The 14417-nt window shown below is 40.0% G+C and overlaps 1 protein-coding gene across 1 annotated transcript in view; it reads right to left on the bottom strand.

Annotated features, from left to right (window-relative positions):
- The window catches only part of DHX15 (DEAH-box helicase 15), a 48203-nt gene extending 34238 nt beyond the window's left edge, over positions 1-13965 (bottom strand). Inside the window, exons 1-3 of the mRNA XM_036419409.2 lie at positions 13733-13965; positions 5522-5960; positions 208-401 (exon numbers count right to left, since the gene is read on the bottom strand). Of these exons, the coding sequence (XP_036275302.1) occupies positions 208-401; positions 5522-5960; positions 13733-13803 (704 nt within the window). The 5' untranslated portion in view covers positions 13804-13965. The remainder of the gene's footprint in view (positions 1-207; positions 402-5521; positions 5961-13732) is intronic.
- Positions 13966-14417: the final 452 nt, after the last annotated feature.

Genomic DNA, 14417 nt, shown 5'->3' with positions numbered 1-14417 from the left:
AAATTTCACCTAAAACTTGGCACCAACTAAAATTTGACTTTTGGACGTCAGAGTCTACCGAACATGTATTACTACCAACAAACAGAATCTATAATAAAATGCTATCTAATAAGTCTAAGGTCTACTCTGGACTACTCTAAATTTGGGTGACTTGCGACTCCACCAGAAAACTCAGAGAAAGTATCCATTTTTAAAGATAGTACTTACTTAAGAATGGTTTTTGCACTACTGCAGTCTTCAAATCGAATGGAGTAACCAACTTCCTGGCCCAACATCACATCCATTTCATCAGCAACTCTCTGAGCCACACTCATTGCAGCCACTCTCCTGGGTTGGGTACAGGCAACTCCTCTCTTGGGTCCTGGTAATGATCGCATGTACTCCACACACCACTGTGGAATCTATCAAATAATTTTACATTTAAATTAATTCTACTCTGCCTGCATATATCAAGTATATTTAACATTAAGTACTTTACCACATTCGAATAATTGAACACAAAATTCAATTAGGCACACCACCAATTATTTTTTATGACTCAAACTTATAACAGAATGAGCACTCTAAGCCAAGGAAGGGTCATTGATTAACACTAACATAACTGTACTCCTGAGTAGGCTAGATCCACTAAGCTTTCTGGAATATGCAGAGCAAGGATGGGGAACATGCAGCTCATAGTGGCACTAGGCCCTCAAAATTATTTGGTCTGGCTCTGCCAAGGTATTACTGGTGAGTTAATTACATGTTTGATCAAATACAGCAGGTTAATTTTTAAGTTGAAAATTCTGTATGGCCTGAGGATGATGTTATAAATATCCAAATGGCCCTTGGCAGAAAAAAAAAGATTCCCCACCCCTACTATACAGTGTCAACAGTTCTACCACTGACCATTTCTCTGGGGGAAAATCCAACTAAGAAAAAAATTCTCCTTTATAACAAAGGTTAGTTTCACAAAAAAAAACAGTCAAAAAAACTTTAATTCCTACACAATTTGAGTTACAAAAATGCAGGAAACTAGGTATTATATCCACTTATAATTTATATAGCTATTATCTTTTAATTCAATTCAAATTTGTTTCATAAGCCAGCAGAATCTAGGAGAGGTATACAAACTGGCAACACCTTAGGTACAATACTAAAAGCCAATTCAGTCACTGTTGTATAGATTTAACAGGACTAGAGAAGCAGCAGCAGCATTTCCCTGAAGGAGGGCAACCAAGGAGAAAGGAAGAAAAAACAGCAAGCACAAGTTGGTTGACTGCCATGATGACAGGGCATTTCCTCCCTATTTCATCATTAGTAAAAGCTACTAGGTCTATAATTTCATGGTTCTTCTCTCATTATCTGGAAAAAAACACATGGGAAAACTCTAGGTACTTTTCTACATTAAATGGGAATCCACAGAAACAAGGACATGATGGATCTCCATCAAAGCTTTCAAAAACCCATCAGATTCTAATGCTTTAAAAAAAAAAAACACATGTGGGAGGATTTTTTAAAATATAGAATTTATACAATAATATCTAAAGAATACTGACTGCTGTACTATTACTATGTTTTAGTTAGGTTACTGCTATAACTTTGGGATGTATTGTTATTGACAATCTGAAAGAGAAAAGTGTGGTTACACTACTTCTCTAGGAACACACAATAATTTCTTTTTTTTAAAAATCTATTTTTATTTTAGAGGGGAAGGGAAAAAAACATCAATGAGGAGGAGAATCATTGATCACCTGCCTCCTGCACTCCCCACTGGGGAGTGGCCCCACAAGTCCTCAGGCTTGAGCCAAACCAACCAGGGCAATGCATATCTTTAAAGGATTATAAATGAATAAAAATACTCAACTACAAGAGAAGTGGCTCTCTGAGTCTGTAAATCTACAGGCCAAAAAGTTTAAGTGGTTTCCTTGCAATGATAGATGATAGATAGATAGATAGATAGATAGATATAGATATATATAGATATAAGATTGCAGGAACATCTGCCCCCTGGTGGTCACTGTGCGTTATAGCTACCAGTCAGGTGGTCACTTGAGTCTTCAGCAAGCCTCTCACAAACACAAAAAGTACTTCATAAAGCCAAAAAAAAATTAAATAAATAAATAAACTTTAAAATTTCACTGGTCAATTAAAGCTATTTAAAATTATTTCAAAATTCTCAAGGCAAGAATGCTCATAGGTTTTTAAAATTCACCCCAGTGAAATGGAACACTTATTCCCACTTTAAAAATAAAATATAAACAGTTCTGGCTACTTCAGCCATTTTAAACCTCTGATCTCAGAAACTCTTTATAAAATAACTGTTTTAAAAAAAATTTGGGGTAAAATAAGGATGCCAAACAACTAATAAATTTATGTATTAGGAAATTAAAATGGACGTTAAAATATTAATTCCTAATAAAAATTCATACATTTTCTATGAAAGTAACTACATCTTCCAAAGCAAAAAATGTCTAGCAAGAATACATGGTTCACATTTTTGCTTATCTCTAATGTCTAGGTTAACAGAAGACAACTGGATTTTTTTATCTGCTTCTATTTTGAATGTTCTGCAATACTTTTGTTTTGTAAGTGTACAAATAAAATCCCAAGAACTTTCTAAGTTCCAAGGACTTTCATAGATTCCCAGACAATATTTGAAGAGTCGCTAAATTAATCCATCTATTCATATTTCTAAAAATAGCATTGAGAAAGGAAATAGATCCTGAAATATGCAGGCTACTGGCTATTCATACCAGGGATCAGATGTTCTAAAACTATTTCTTTCTTTCAGCTCCTTCCTTCCTCCATTTGTGACCACCTTCCTAAAAACAGATCCTCAACCCTCTAGTCTTCTTGTTTTATATAGTATCATCTTGAGTGGTCTTATTCTTCTGATTTCTAATAGTACCTATAATACATCAAATGTTAATCCTAACTATAACCTAGTGGTCATTTCCACCTGAAGAATATTTTATTACTATTCCAAATTCAAAAAGTTTAAAACCAAAACTATTTCACCTTCCTCCAAATATTTATTAATTTCTCCCAGGCCCCTTACTTAATAAAAAGTTACACCTTAATTCCTAGCTATCATTAATTCTCCACTCTACTACCCCATACAGAGAAAATTTTGTTTAACCTTCTATGTAGTCTGCCACCAACATTCTTACCAGACAGGACATTTTGTAAAAATCCTTGTCTTTACCCTCTAATTATAAACCTCTGATGGATGTGTAATACTTTCAATAATAAAGATTTTAAAAAAAGAAAAGCTGATGGTGCCACAATCTACTTTAAGATATATTAAGGCCCAGCCTACTGCTCCAATCTCACCAACCCCACCTCACTCTAAACATCCTACACTCTGTCCAGCGCATACAATGCTTTCCATTCTCTAAACCTGTGCCATTGCTCATACTGTCCCTTAGCTGAACTAGTTTTAGTTTCTTATACATGGGAACCACATGTGCATACTGAATTGCAATGTAAAATGTCTTTATTGAATCTCAATCAAGTTAGTCATTATTTGATTCTGTTTGGAGAATTTCATTTTTCTGCTAGGTACAGTAAGATAAACAAAAAATGCCTGACTACTTTTAATGGTTCTGAGTTTACTAAGAGTATACCAAAAAGCATTTGGGTGAAATTCACTATTTAATTGTTCAGTTTCCTCTCAAATCCCCTGCAATCCTAAGTATCCAAATATTTTAAATCTCCAAACAAACAAAAAAAATAATCAAAGTAATCATAAGCCTGTTTTGAGTTGACTGGACCTTTCTCTACACTAACTGCTACTCAACTCATCTTAAAAAACCCCCACAAAAGTCATCTTTGAAATAAAATTTAACCATTAAAGACCACAGAATAGCAATATGAAATAAATACAACTAAGGCTGCGAGACAAAGGGAAAAAATTGAGTATTGAGCCCATCTAAATCTACTATGTAACCCAGGAAAATCCACTAAATTTCTCTAATATTCTCATAAATCTAAACCTTATTTTGCTCATCCATAAAATGGTGATTAACAACTTCCTTGCAGAAACATTGAAAATTTTAAATAATACATACCAAGTACACAGTGCCTGGCTTTAACTAATTAAATGGATGCTAATACTATGCAAATGACATAAGCTAGTTGTATTGATTAAAAATACTATTATATTAATAAGCTTCAGAATTATATCTTTTCATGTATTTAATTTTTTAAATTTGTCAGGTGATAAAATTAAACCAAGTTTCAGTTCCTAATATCAACACTAAGTTTTCCTTTATTTAAAAAGAAAAATCACTATGGTTTAGACTTTCCTACATTAATTGCTATTGTGGCCTTCAAAATACTTCCATGAAATATTCAAATTGATATATTTGTGGCATGTGTAATTTAAAATAAGGATAACCTGTACATGCAGTATGCTTAAATATAAGCATGTATCATAGGTAAGTAACATGGAAAATACGCCAGTAGGAAACACAACATATTAATAATTGCAAGTAATCATTAAGTTCATTTCAACACTTCCCTGAATTTTCCAAATTTCCTACAATGGCCAAGAATTACAAGTTGAAATTTTTAACTGATGGATCAAGTTAGAACATATGAATATATGGTTAATCTCAGTCTTAGCAAGAAAATGTGAATTAAAATCACACTAATTTTTCACCTATCAGATTTGTCAAGCTTCTAGCTCAGTAGAACACACTAATGGTTTCCCATATACGCTATCATGCATGTTCATGGAAAGATAAACTGATATGTTACCTATAGAAAGCTATTTGGCTTTATGTATCACAATTACACAAATAATCCTCTGACCCAGCAATTCCAATTTCTGGGAATTTATCCTATAGGTAATATTTGCTCATACAAACCAGCCATTAGAGCAGCCTAGATGTCAATAACATGGACCCAGCAAAAATGGCTCACTCATGTGTGAAAATGCCCTGGATGTATTACTAATGCGATACTAAGAAGTGTTTAGCTCTATGTGGGTGAGTATGTGTGTAGGGGGTTATATAGGTGGACGGAGGTCAGGAATAATAAAGAGACTTAAACTTTAGCTCTTCCATTTTAAAAATAAATAATCACATGATTCAAAACAATTACTAAACAAAACACAGATCAATGCAAAGAAACAAGCAAGAATGACAAAAGTGGAAACCATTTCATAGGTTCAGATTTCTTCACTCAAGCACTAGAAAATAAACCTTAACCTGAATTTTGTACTACCCCAGAGTCAAAGTGGGAGGGAGATCACCACTCTGCCATCCTTAATGTAACAAAACCAGGAAAAAAAAAAACACCAAAAAAAAAACCACAAAACCCACAGAACTGCTATTTTCCCTCACAGACTCCGAAAAATAGGTACTCCCTACTGGATTCACACTCTGAAAGTCACTAAAAAGTATGAAACACCAAAGCAGCCATTTTTCAAGATACCCTTCCAGGCAGCAGACAATGAGAATGACCAGGAGGATAAAATAAATATCAATAAACTTAAACATTAATAAGACTTACAGCATGGTATACAGTAACTCACCTGTGTTGTTTTACCAGACCCAGTTTCACCAACCAGTACAAAGGACTGATGTCTAACCAGAATATCTGTAAACCTATCCTTGTATTCCCAAACAGGGAGCTGAAGCCGTTTCTTTAAAATATCATAGTATCGAGGAGTATGGGGCAAATTGGTAAACGGATTGATGCACTGTGGAATTGAAGTGTGTCCTGCATGTCCTGTGTGTACTGAATGAGCAGAATGTGTTGAATGTGTTGAATGCGCTGAGTGGGTTGAGTGAGCTGAAGAATGGGAAGCTTTTAGAGGTGGTAATCCAGCACTGATAAGCATAGCATTAGTGGAAGCTCGCAATTCCTTCTCTTTTTCTTTCTCCCTCTCCCGCTCTCTATCTCCTCTATCACGTTCTCTGTCCCGATCTTTAGACCGATCTTCACGATCCCGGTCACGATCCCGATCCTTCCTAAAAAAAAAAAAAAGAAAGAAAATTAGAATCCACATTCTGAATTTTATGCAAAATTTATGTTCACAGCAGTGTTATATTCACAAAGTAAATGTCCAACAAACAAATCAAACACTGATATAAAACTCAATGAATTACTAAGTACCAAAATAAAAGAAAACTTGTAACCAAGGACTCTCCATGCTTCGTGCATAAACACACTCCCCCTTTTTTGATGACACCTCAAATTCGGTTAAGGGACAGTCTCTTCACAATCTTTAACCATCAGATAACACAAGAACTCAAACTTCTGCTAGTAAAATAAAATCCCTTTCTAGGTAGAAGTTGAATACTGAGCGCAGGGTGGGAAAAAGATAAAAGCCAATAAGGCAAAAAAAAAGAGAAAAAAAGATAAAAAGGATGACATAAAAAACTCCCAGAGTCCTCGTCAAGTATGTAAAAAGGTATTTTTTGCACTTAACATTGTGTTCAAACGTTAGCAAGAATACAAAGACAATTCCACTTCACATTACAGTAATATGAATTATACTTCTCAGCATTTTCCCAAATTTGTTCAATAAGCATATATTGCTGTATAAGAAAAACTAAAATTAAAACTTTTTATTCTTGTTTCATTTACTCTTGCAAGATATCCTTAAAGCAATAATAAAACATTGGAAGGACTTTGTAAACCTCTGTACACTACATTATTTAAAATTGTACTGATGTGCACTATATGAAACTAGGCCAATTTTAAAGTCAAATTTCGTATCTACTTCCAGTTACTACAGATGATCCCTAACACAGTAATTTAAAAATAATGTACGCTTATTCATTCTACAAATCCAGTTTACTTCAGACCAAGTCCTATGGCAGACAAGCTTGCCACAAGGTTCACAGACTTGAAATAGACAACATGGAGCTATGACACAAGCCACTAGATATGTCACTGCTCTTTATTCATAACACTCAAAACATACAAATTTCCTATACCCTAATAGTCAGAAGCAAAGTGGAAGAGCATTAATTCTCTGTAATATGACATCAACTGGGCAACAGTAACCCCCAATTGGTAGAATACAGCTAAAATGCTCAACCCAAGAGAAGGAAGGATGGTTCCCAATTACGGAAATAAACTAACCTATTTGATTTTGTCCTGCCCAAATATACTGTATTTTTCGGACCATAAGATGCTCCGGACCATAAGACGCACCAGTTTTTAGAGAAGGGAAATGAAGAAAAAAAGATTCTGAAACAAATAGTGTCCTAAAATATTTTATGTGCATTAAAACCCAACATCATAGTCATAAACACATGTAATCAACCCTGTAAACAGCAGCATTTAGAACCATTTTAGAGCCGGGCAAGCACACAGAGACCACACAGAGCCGGGCAAGTAAAAAAACTTTTTTTTTTTAAAGTATATGTGTAGGCTATATTTGGACCATAAGACACAGGGACTTTCCCCCCCACTTCTGGGGGGAAAAAAGTGCATCTTATGGTCCGAAAAATATGGTATATAAATTAGAGGCCTAGTGCATGAATTCATGCACAGGTTGGGTCCGGCCAGGCTGGCCCAAATCGGAGCAGATCAGGGCTGGGCAGCAGGAGTTTGGCCAGACAGCCCTGCCCCTGATTGGAGGCCAAGCAGAGGAGGAGCTGTGGGCCGATAGGGTGGTGGGGCCCCATTAGGGATGAGGTTGGCCAGCTGGCCCCATCACCCCTCGAGCTGGTTCACTGACCACAGTGGGTGTCAGCTAGGAATCATTACAGCATTCCCATTGCTGGCTTTTTATATATATACTAGGGGCCAGGCGCACGAAAATTCATGCATGGGAGGTGGGTCCCTCAGCCCAACCAGCACCCTCTCCAATCTTGGAGCCCTCAGGGGAGCCCTGTACAATCCAAGGGTTTCTGTCTTTGCAATCATATGAGCAAATTGTCTGAGACCTCAACCCAGTTTGGTTTGGTGCTCACAGAATAATAGAGACCTTTTTTTTCTTTGCTCCATTGGTGGAGATTTCCTAGAAGTTGCAGGATATCTTCCCTTTAAATTTTTCCTCGATATTGTGACTTTACTTATGTCTCTCATCTTTACTTTCCCTCCACCCCCTCCAGGCTCATTTTGTTCTAGTGTCTAGAAATCCCAAAATGAGTCTGCCATAAGAACTACAATTCCCTTAGCTCTGGGCTTCCACTTCTGGTCCAGGGGCTGCCACCAGAACTAAGATTCCCAGAATTCCTGGTGCTCTCCGCGTCCTTGGTTTCCATTTCTGGTCCAAGGGCTGCACAAACCAAGAGAACTTCGAACTCCAGCTGCCCTCAGGGTGGGCTGACAGGACCGGGCACTACAGTGGTGTTCCCAGGACCCTGACCACAGGCTTGAAGTAGTTGGGCATTCCCAGGGATGCCCACTGCATCGCCCCAGCTATGCAGAGGGCGGATAGACATCCCACCCTGTCCCTGGCTGCTTGGCACCTGCAAATGTGCACACTGCCCACAGGTCTGCCATCTGTCTGGTTAATTTGCATACTCACTCCTGATTGGCTATAGGCATCACGGAGGTATGATCAATCTACAAATTTGTCTATTATTAGTATAGAAGAATTTATTCCACGGGAATTCAGTTATATTCACATACATATATCCCAATGCACACCATAGGACATATAAGCTGAAATCCACTTTGTGCATTTGGCACAAAGAGGATTTCAATGAAAAAAAGGGACAACTTAATAAACATACAAGAAAAAGTATCAATTCAAATCTTGAGCTTCCTAGCCTATCTTTGAAACATTCCATTAGTTATCCCTTCGTTGCTTCTCTCATTTTGCCTCTGGTCTAAGGTGCTCATTAATTAAATAAGCATTTATATTGTCCCCAAAATGTGAATGAGGAACAGTTTATAATAGAAATAAGCCCAGCAAAATAAGCAGCACTGTAGCCACAAATGGTTCAAAGACTGGGGGGGCGGGGGGGGGGGGGGGGGGTGCGCGGCAGTGTAGCTATAAGATTGATGTGAGAGAAACACATTGATTGGATGCCTCCCACACAAGCTGACTAGGGCCCAGGCAGGAGGAACCTGCAACCAAATCACATGCCCTTGACGGGAATTAGAACCTGGGACCATTTGGTCCACTGGCTGATGCTCTATCCACTAAGCCAACATAGCTAGACCAAATTAGGCTTTTATTTATTTATTTATTTATTTATTTATTTATTTTTTACATATTTTAATGTTTTTTTTTGCCCCCCTCCCTCCCTCTCCCATATCCCCTCCCTCCCCATAGTTTTATGTCCATTGGTTGTACTTATATGCATGTATACAAGTCCTTCGGTTGATCTATTATCTCCCCCAGATCCTCCTCCCCTCCCTGCTGTAATTTGACAATCTGGTTGTTGCTTTACTGTCTCTATATCTATCTTTTGGTTCATCAGTTTATAATGCTCTTTATTATCCACAAATGAGTGAGGTCATGTGGTGTTTCTCTTTCATTGATTGGCTTATTTCACTCAGCATGATGTTCTCCAATTCCATCCAGGTTGCTGCAAATGATGAGAATTCCTTCTTCTTTATGGCAGCATAGTATTCCATTGTGTAGATGTACCATAGTTTTTGGATCCAATGATCTGCTGACGGGCACCTAGGCTGTTTCCAAATTCTGGCTATTATAAAGGAGCTTAACTGTTACGAAGATACACTAGTTGAGGTATAATGCTTTAAAACTATCAAAGCAGTGCTTTATAATCACTTAGCCACAATACTGGCAAGGGGGAAATATGACAGTTGTTGAACAGGTGGTTCTGTACTCTCTCAGCATAATCCTAGCTCAGCAATTAAGCTAACTAGATGACCAGTTATTTATTTTTTTCTCTTTAAAAAGTGGTTACTCATATGTCCTGTGGGGTATTTCAAGAACTAAATGAAATACTGCTTATCACTCGATATATTTTTTTAAATTTACAATACCATGTTAAAATTCCACATGGAATAACAGGTATTAGAATAATCTTCCTTCCAGAAACTTCTCATAAGGATGTAAGTGTGCAAACATGTACACATAGGATGTTCATCACACTTTTCATTTACAAAATGATAGATTAGGAAATTACCAAAGCATCAAACAGGAAATTGGTTCACAAGTAGAATACAATGCAGCCAATGAAAAGGTTAATGTAGTCCTATTCTAGTTTGACATATTTCCAGATAAATAAAACATATTTTAACAACATCCATTATATTAAATATTATAATTCATATTGATGAAAAAATATTCAATCTTTTTAAAAAGCTTATCAGAGGATTAAATCAGATGAAAATTTCATATTCTTTGCCTTTTTGTTTATATCTTCATATATGGAGCAAGTTACAGTATTTTTCGGACCATAAGACGCACTTTTAGTCCCTGCGTCTTATGGTCCAAATATAGCCTACACATATACTTTTAAAAAAAAAAGTTTTTTTACTTGCCCGGCTCTGTGTGGTCTCTGTGTGCTTGCCCAGCTCTAAAATGGTTCTAAATGCTGCTGTTTACTTTACAAGGTTGATTACATGTGTTTATGACTGTGATGTTGGGTTTTAATGCACATAAAATATTTTAGGACACTATTTGTTTCAGAATCTTTTTTTCTCCATTTCCCTTCTCTAAAAACTGGTGCGTCTTATGGTCAGGAGCGTCTTATGGTCCGAAAAATACGGTAATCTCACCTACATCAGAGGATTGTAGTGATTGTTGCTTATACATACAAAACATCTAAACCACACGTGTCAAACACAAGGCCCTCGGGCCAAATCTGTCCCGCCAGGCCTTGCAATGTGGCCCGCACCGCGCTGTCATCACTGCACTCCGCTGCGTTTCCATCACAATGACAGTTTATGACTGTTCAGTAAACCATTCGGCCCGCGATTTAGGCTGGATTTTAGATTTTGGCCCCTTCTCTGATTGAGTTCGACACCCCTAATCTAAACTAACATCAAAGTGAAAAATGTCCCTATTTTTCAAAAATTTCTCCCATACTTCAACAGTAAATTGTCTTTTTTGTTAAGCGTATAAACTTGTGGAACAATGTGGGGGGGGGATGAGGTCAGTTTCTATCATAAACCTTTAACTTATCCACCTGACCACAAAATTAAAATATACCAGGAATAAATAAAGCTACTCGGGAATAAATCTATAGACTGGAGAAAAAGTAGTTTTATAGTTATTCGTATGGAAAATAATACAAGAATAAACTATTTTGCATGTTCAAAGCTGTAAACCTACTTTAGCCCCATCCTGTATATAGTTTGGGAGCTTGAATCTGAGTGAAGTCTCCCATTGATCAATCACCTTCCCTTCTCAGTACTGGGGAAATGGTACAGCTGTGTTTGGCAGTGAAGTTCACAATACTGACAAGCCTCTCAGATAAAACCACCTGCTAATACTAAAGCTTAAAAAAAAAAAAATCTGCAAGACTGCATGACAGTCAACAAAAGTGGTTTTTGGGGTGTGTGTGTGTTATTCCTCACTTGAGGACATTTTTTTTGATGATTTCTAGAGAGGGGAAAGGAATGGGAGAAACATCCCTGTGACAGACACATTGGTTGGTTGCCTCCCACATGTACCCCACCAGGGCCAGGGATCAGCCTGCAAGATCAAAATTAAATCCAGGACCCTTCAGTCCAAGGGCTGACACTCCATCCCTGCTAGGGCAAAAGTGACTTTTAAATTATAAAACATACATGGGGAAAAAAACGAGCACTAGTAAACGTGGTAAGCTCACTGCTAAAGAAAATTCCTTTTTATGAGATGATATTCATGTGACACAGAAATAACTATACAAATGTCCCTCTACAATACCTCAGAACTTGGGCCTTATTACAGGCAGAAGTCATATAATAACCAAGAGAATCAATCATAAGGTCACCACCACCTTTGGCCTAGAAAGCTACCTCTCCTGCAAGAGAAAAGGAGCAACCCATGTGCACTGGGACCACTAATGCCAAAAAGAAAAGCATTTTAGTGGTGCACAGACAGACAGACATCAATTGCATCTGAGCCAGATGACAATTTTGCTTCACAGGAACAAAAAAACGAAGTGTTCCCCACTTTACTGATCCATCATAAATGTCCCTAAAATAGGCTTTAATGACTCTTAACTAGTCATAGTATGTGTGCTGTAATAAAGAGGCTAAGAATGAAAATTAAAAATCAAGGATCTAAATCCAGCTGTATGAACTGTGTAAGTCTGCATAAGCCACCTTAACAACTCTGGGTCTCCCTTTCTCATCCCCGAAGGGGACTTGATTGCACTCTCTTTTAAAGTCACTTCCAATTCTAAACAGCCTATGACAAGCAACTCTATAAAGTTTTGTGTGTATTTTTTGGGGGGAGGGAAAGACTAAAGTTTAGCATTGTAAACTAAAAAAATTTACACGGTTACAATGCTACATACTTCCGCTTCAACACAAGGGAGGGTGTCAAAAAAAGCACTGTCCTGGCTTTGGGTGAAAAATTTACACAAGTTATGCAGATGACCTGAAACAGCGATTCTGAAACAACTACACACAAGAAAACCATAAAACTGTGCAAAGTATTTGGACACCCAGCCTTTTGTGGCTTTGCTGGAATTATCCAAATAAATACCTTGACTTCAGGAATAAAAAGCTCACACTGAACAAGAAATGATTTTGATGCAATTGTTAAATTCGCCTGTACCTTTCATGAAACGCTAAGGGAAAGGAATCTGAAACACCACGAGTCTCAATAGTATTTGCACTTTCAAACTCTCCACAGGCGATAACCTGCCAGAAATACTAAAAAACACCTTTTTTTTTTTTTAAAGGGTCTTCTTGTTTCAAAAGCTATTTACGAATGGAGGCGGGACGGGTAGAAATAACTTTTTTAAAAAAATAAAAAGGAACTTCTTGGCAAACAAACAAACAAACAAAAAAAACTACGATGCCTCCTAACCCCTATCCCAGGAGTGCCCAGTAGCCACTGTTTGGGTCAAAGCAGGAAATTCAGGAGATGGCGGGAGCGTGGGCAGAAAGCGGAAGTTTGCCCGGTGTCTACTTTGTACTGTTTGAATGGACGGAGCCACGCGCTCTCCCGCCAAAGTATGAAATAGGCCCCAAGTCACCAGCCTCTCAGCCCCATCAGGCACACACACTCCACGTTCCCGTCTCTCCCTGCCGGCCCTCAACTCTCCCCTCCTCTCCTCTCCCTTCCCCCGTTGGCGTGCCTCACTCAACTCCCGCCACCCCCATCCCAGCCACCGAGAATCCACGCGCGGCTCTCACTTCCCGCCCTCCTCCTCCTTCCTCCGGGTCGGGCCCCCGCGGGCCCCCGCCGGCCCCCGCCGGCCCCCACGGCCCGGTCCCCGGCCGCCCCGGCGGAGAAGTGCGGGATACTCCCGCCGCCCCATCTCCCCTCCCCGGACACCCGAGGCCTCACCGGGGATCCCAGGCCACGAGGTCCGCACTTTCCTCCCGCCCGCCCCGCTCCCAGGGACTCCTGCTCAGCTCAATCCGGGGAGAGGCGCCCTCGTGGCCACCACAGGCCTCTCCACCCTCCCGACTGGGCCGGGCGGTGGCCGCGCCACAACACATCCCCCCCGCACCCTGGCCCGGCCCAGTGCCCGGGGTGGCGCCGTTCTCCCCGACCCGCCCTACGAAACCCAGCCCGAAGGAAAACAAAGGGCCGGGCTCCGGGCCCCCACTCGGCCAAACCCGGCCCTGGCCCGGGCCCGCTCCCCGACCGGGAAGCCCAACAAAGCCCGAGCCGCTGCCTCGCGCCCCCGGCCTGACTTACCCATCGGTCCCCGCACGCTTCTTGCCGGAGGGGTAATCCTCCCCCAGGTCTAACCGGTGCCGCTTGGACATCCTCGAGCGTGCGACCACGAAGGGAGTAAGAAAGAGAAGCGGGCGGCCTTCTCGGCGCAGTCGACGGCAGCTACTTAACTCTGGAGGGCCCCTACCCCTCCCGCTACAACAGCCTACACCGTGCGGCCCGAACCAGGAGGTAAAATGGCGGCGGCGACGAGGGCTGGGCCTGCGTACGCGCTTCCGCAGCGTGCCGTGCGTGCGTGCGTACGTGAGCGCGCACGCACCGGAGGCGGGAATTCCAGGCCCGCCCCACTCTTCTTCCAGGCTTTTATGGCATCGGAGCGGCTGCTAAGCAGATTACCTCCAAAGGCCTTCACGCCCCTCTGATTAGGAGATTGAGAGAGGAGAAGCGATTAGTCCCAGTTAGAAAATCCTATCTGTCGGTGGTACCCTGGCATTAGGAGAGTCTGACACTCGAGAGAGTTTGAGAAACCAATCAAGATCGTACAGCTGGTAAGGGGCAGAGCCAAGACTGGAACCCAACTATTTTATAACTCCAGTTCTAGAACTGGAAGCCACCGACCAGATACTCTCAATTGCAGTGAAGAAATGAGTTGAGAAAAAATGTCAAAGCTAGCTATAACCCATTTCTTACCCCCGCCCTTTTTTTT

The sequence above is a fragment of the Pipistrellus kuhlii genome, unplaced genomic scaffold, assembly GCF_014108245.1.
Source record: "Pipistrellus kuhlii isolate mPipKuh1 unplaced genomic scaffold, mPipKuh1.p scaffold_m20_p_1, whole genome shotgun sequence".
Taxonomy (NCBI): Eukaryota; Metazoa; Chordata; class Mammalia; order Chiroptera; family Vespertilionidae; genus Pipistrellus; species Pipistrellus kuhlii.
This window is presented reverse-complemented; position numbering and strand designations above follow the sequence as displayed.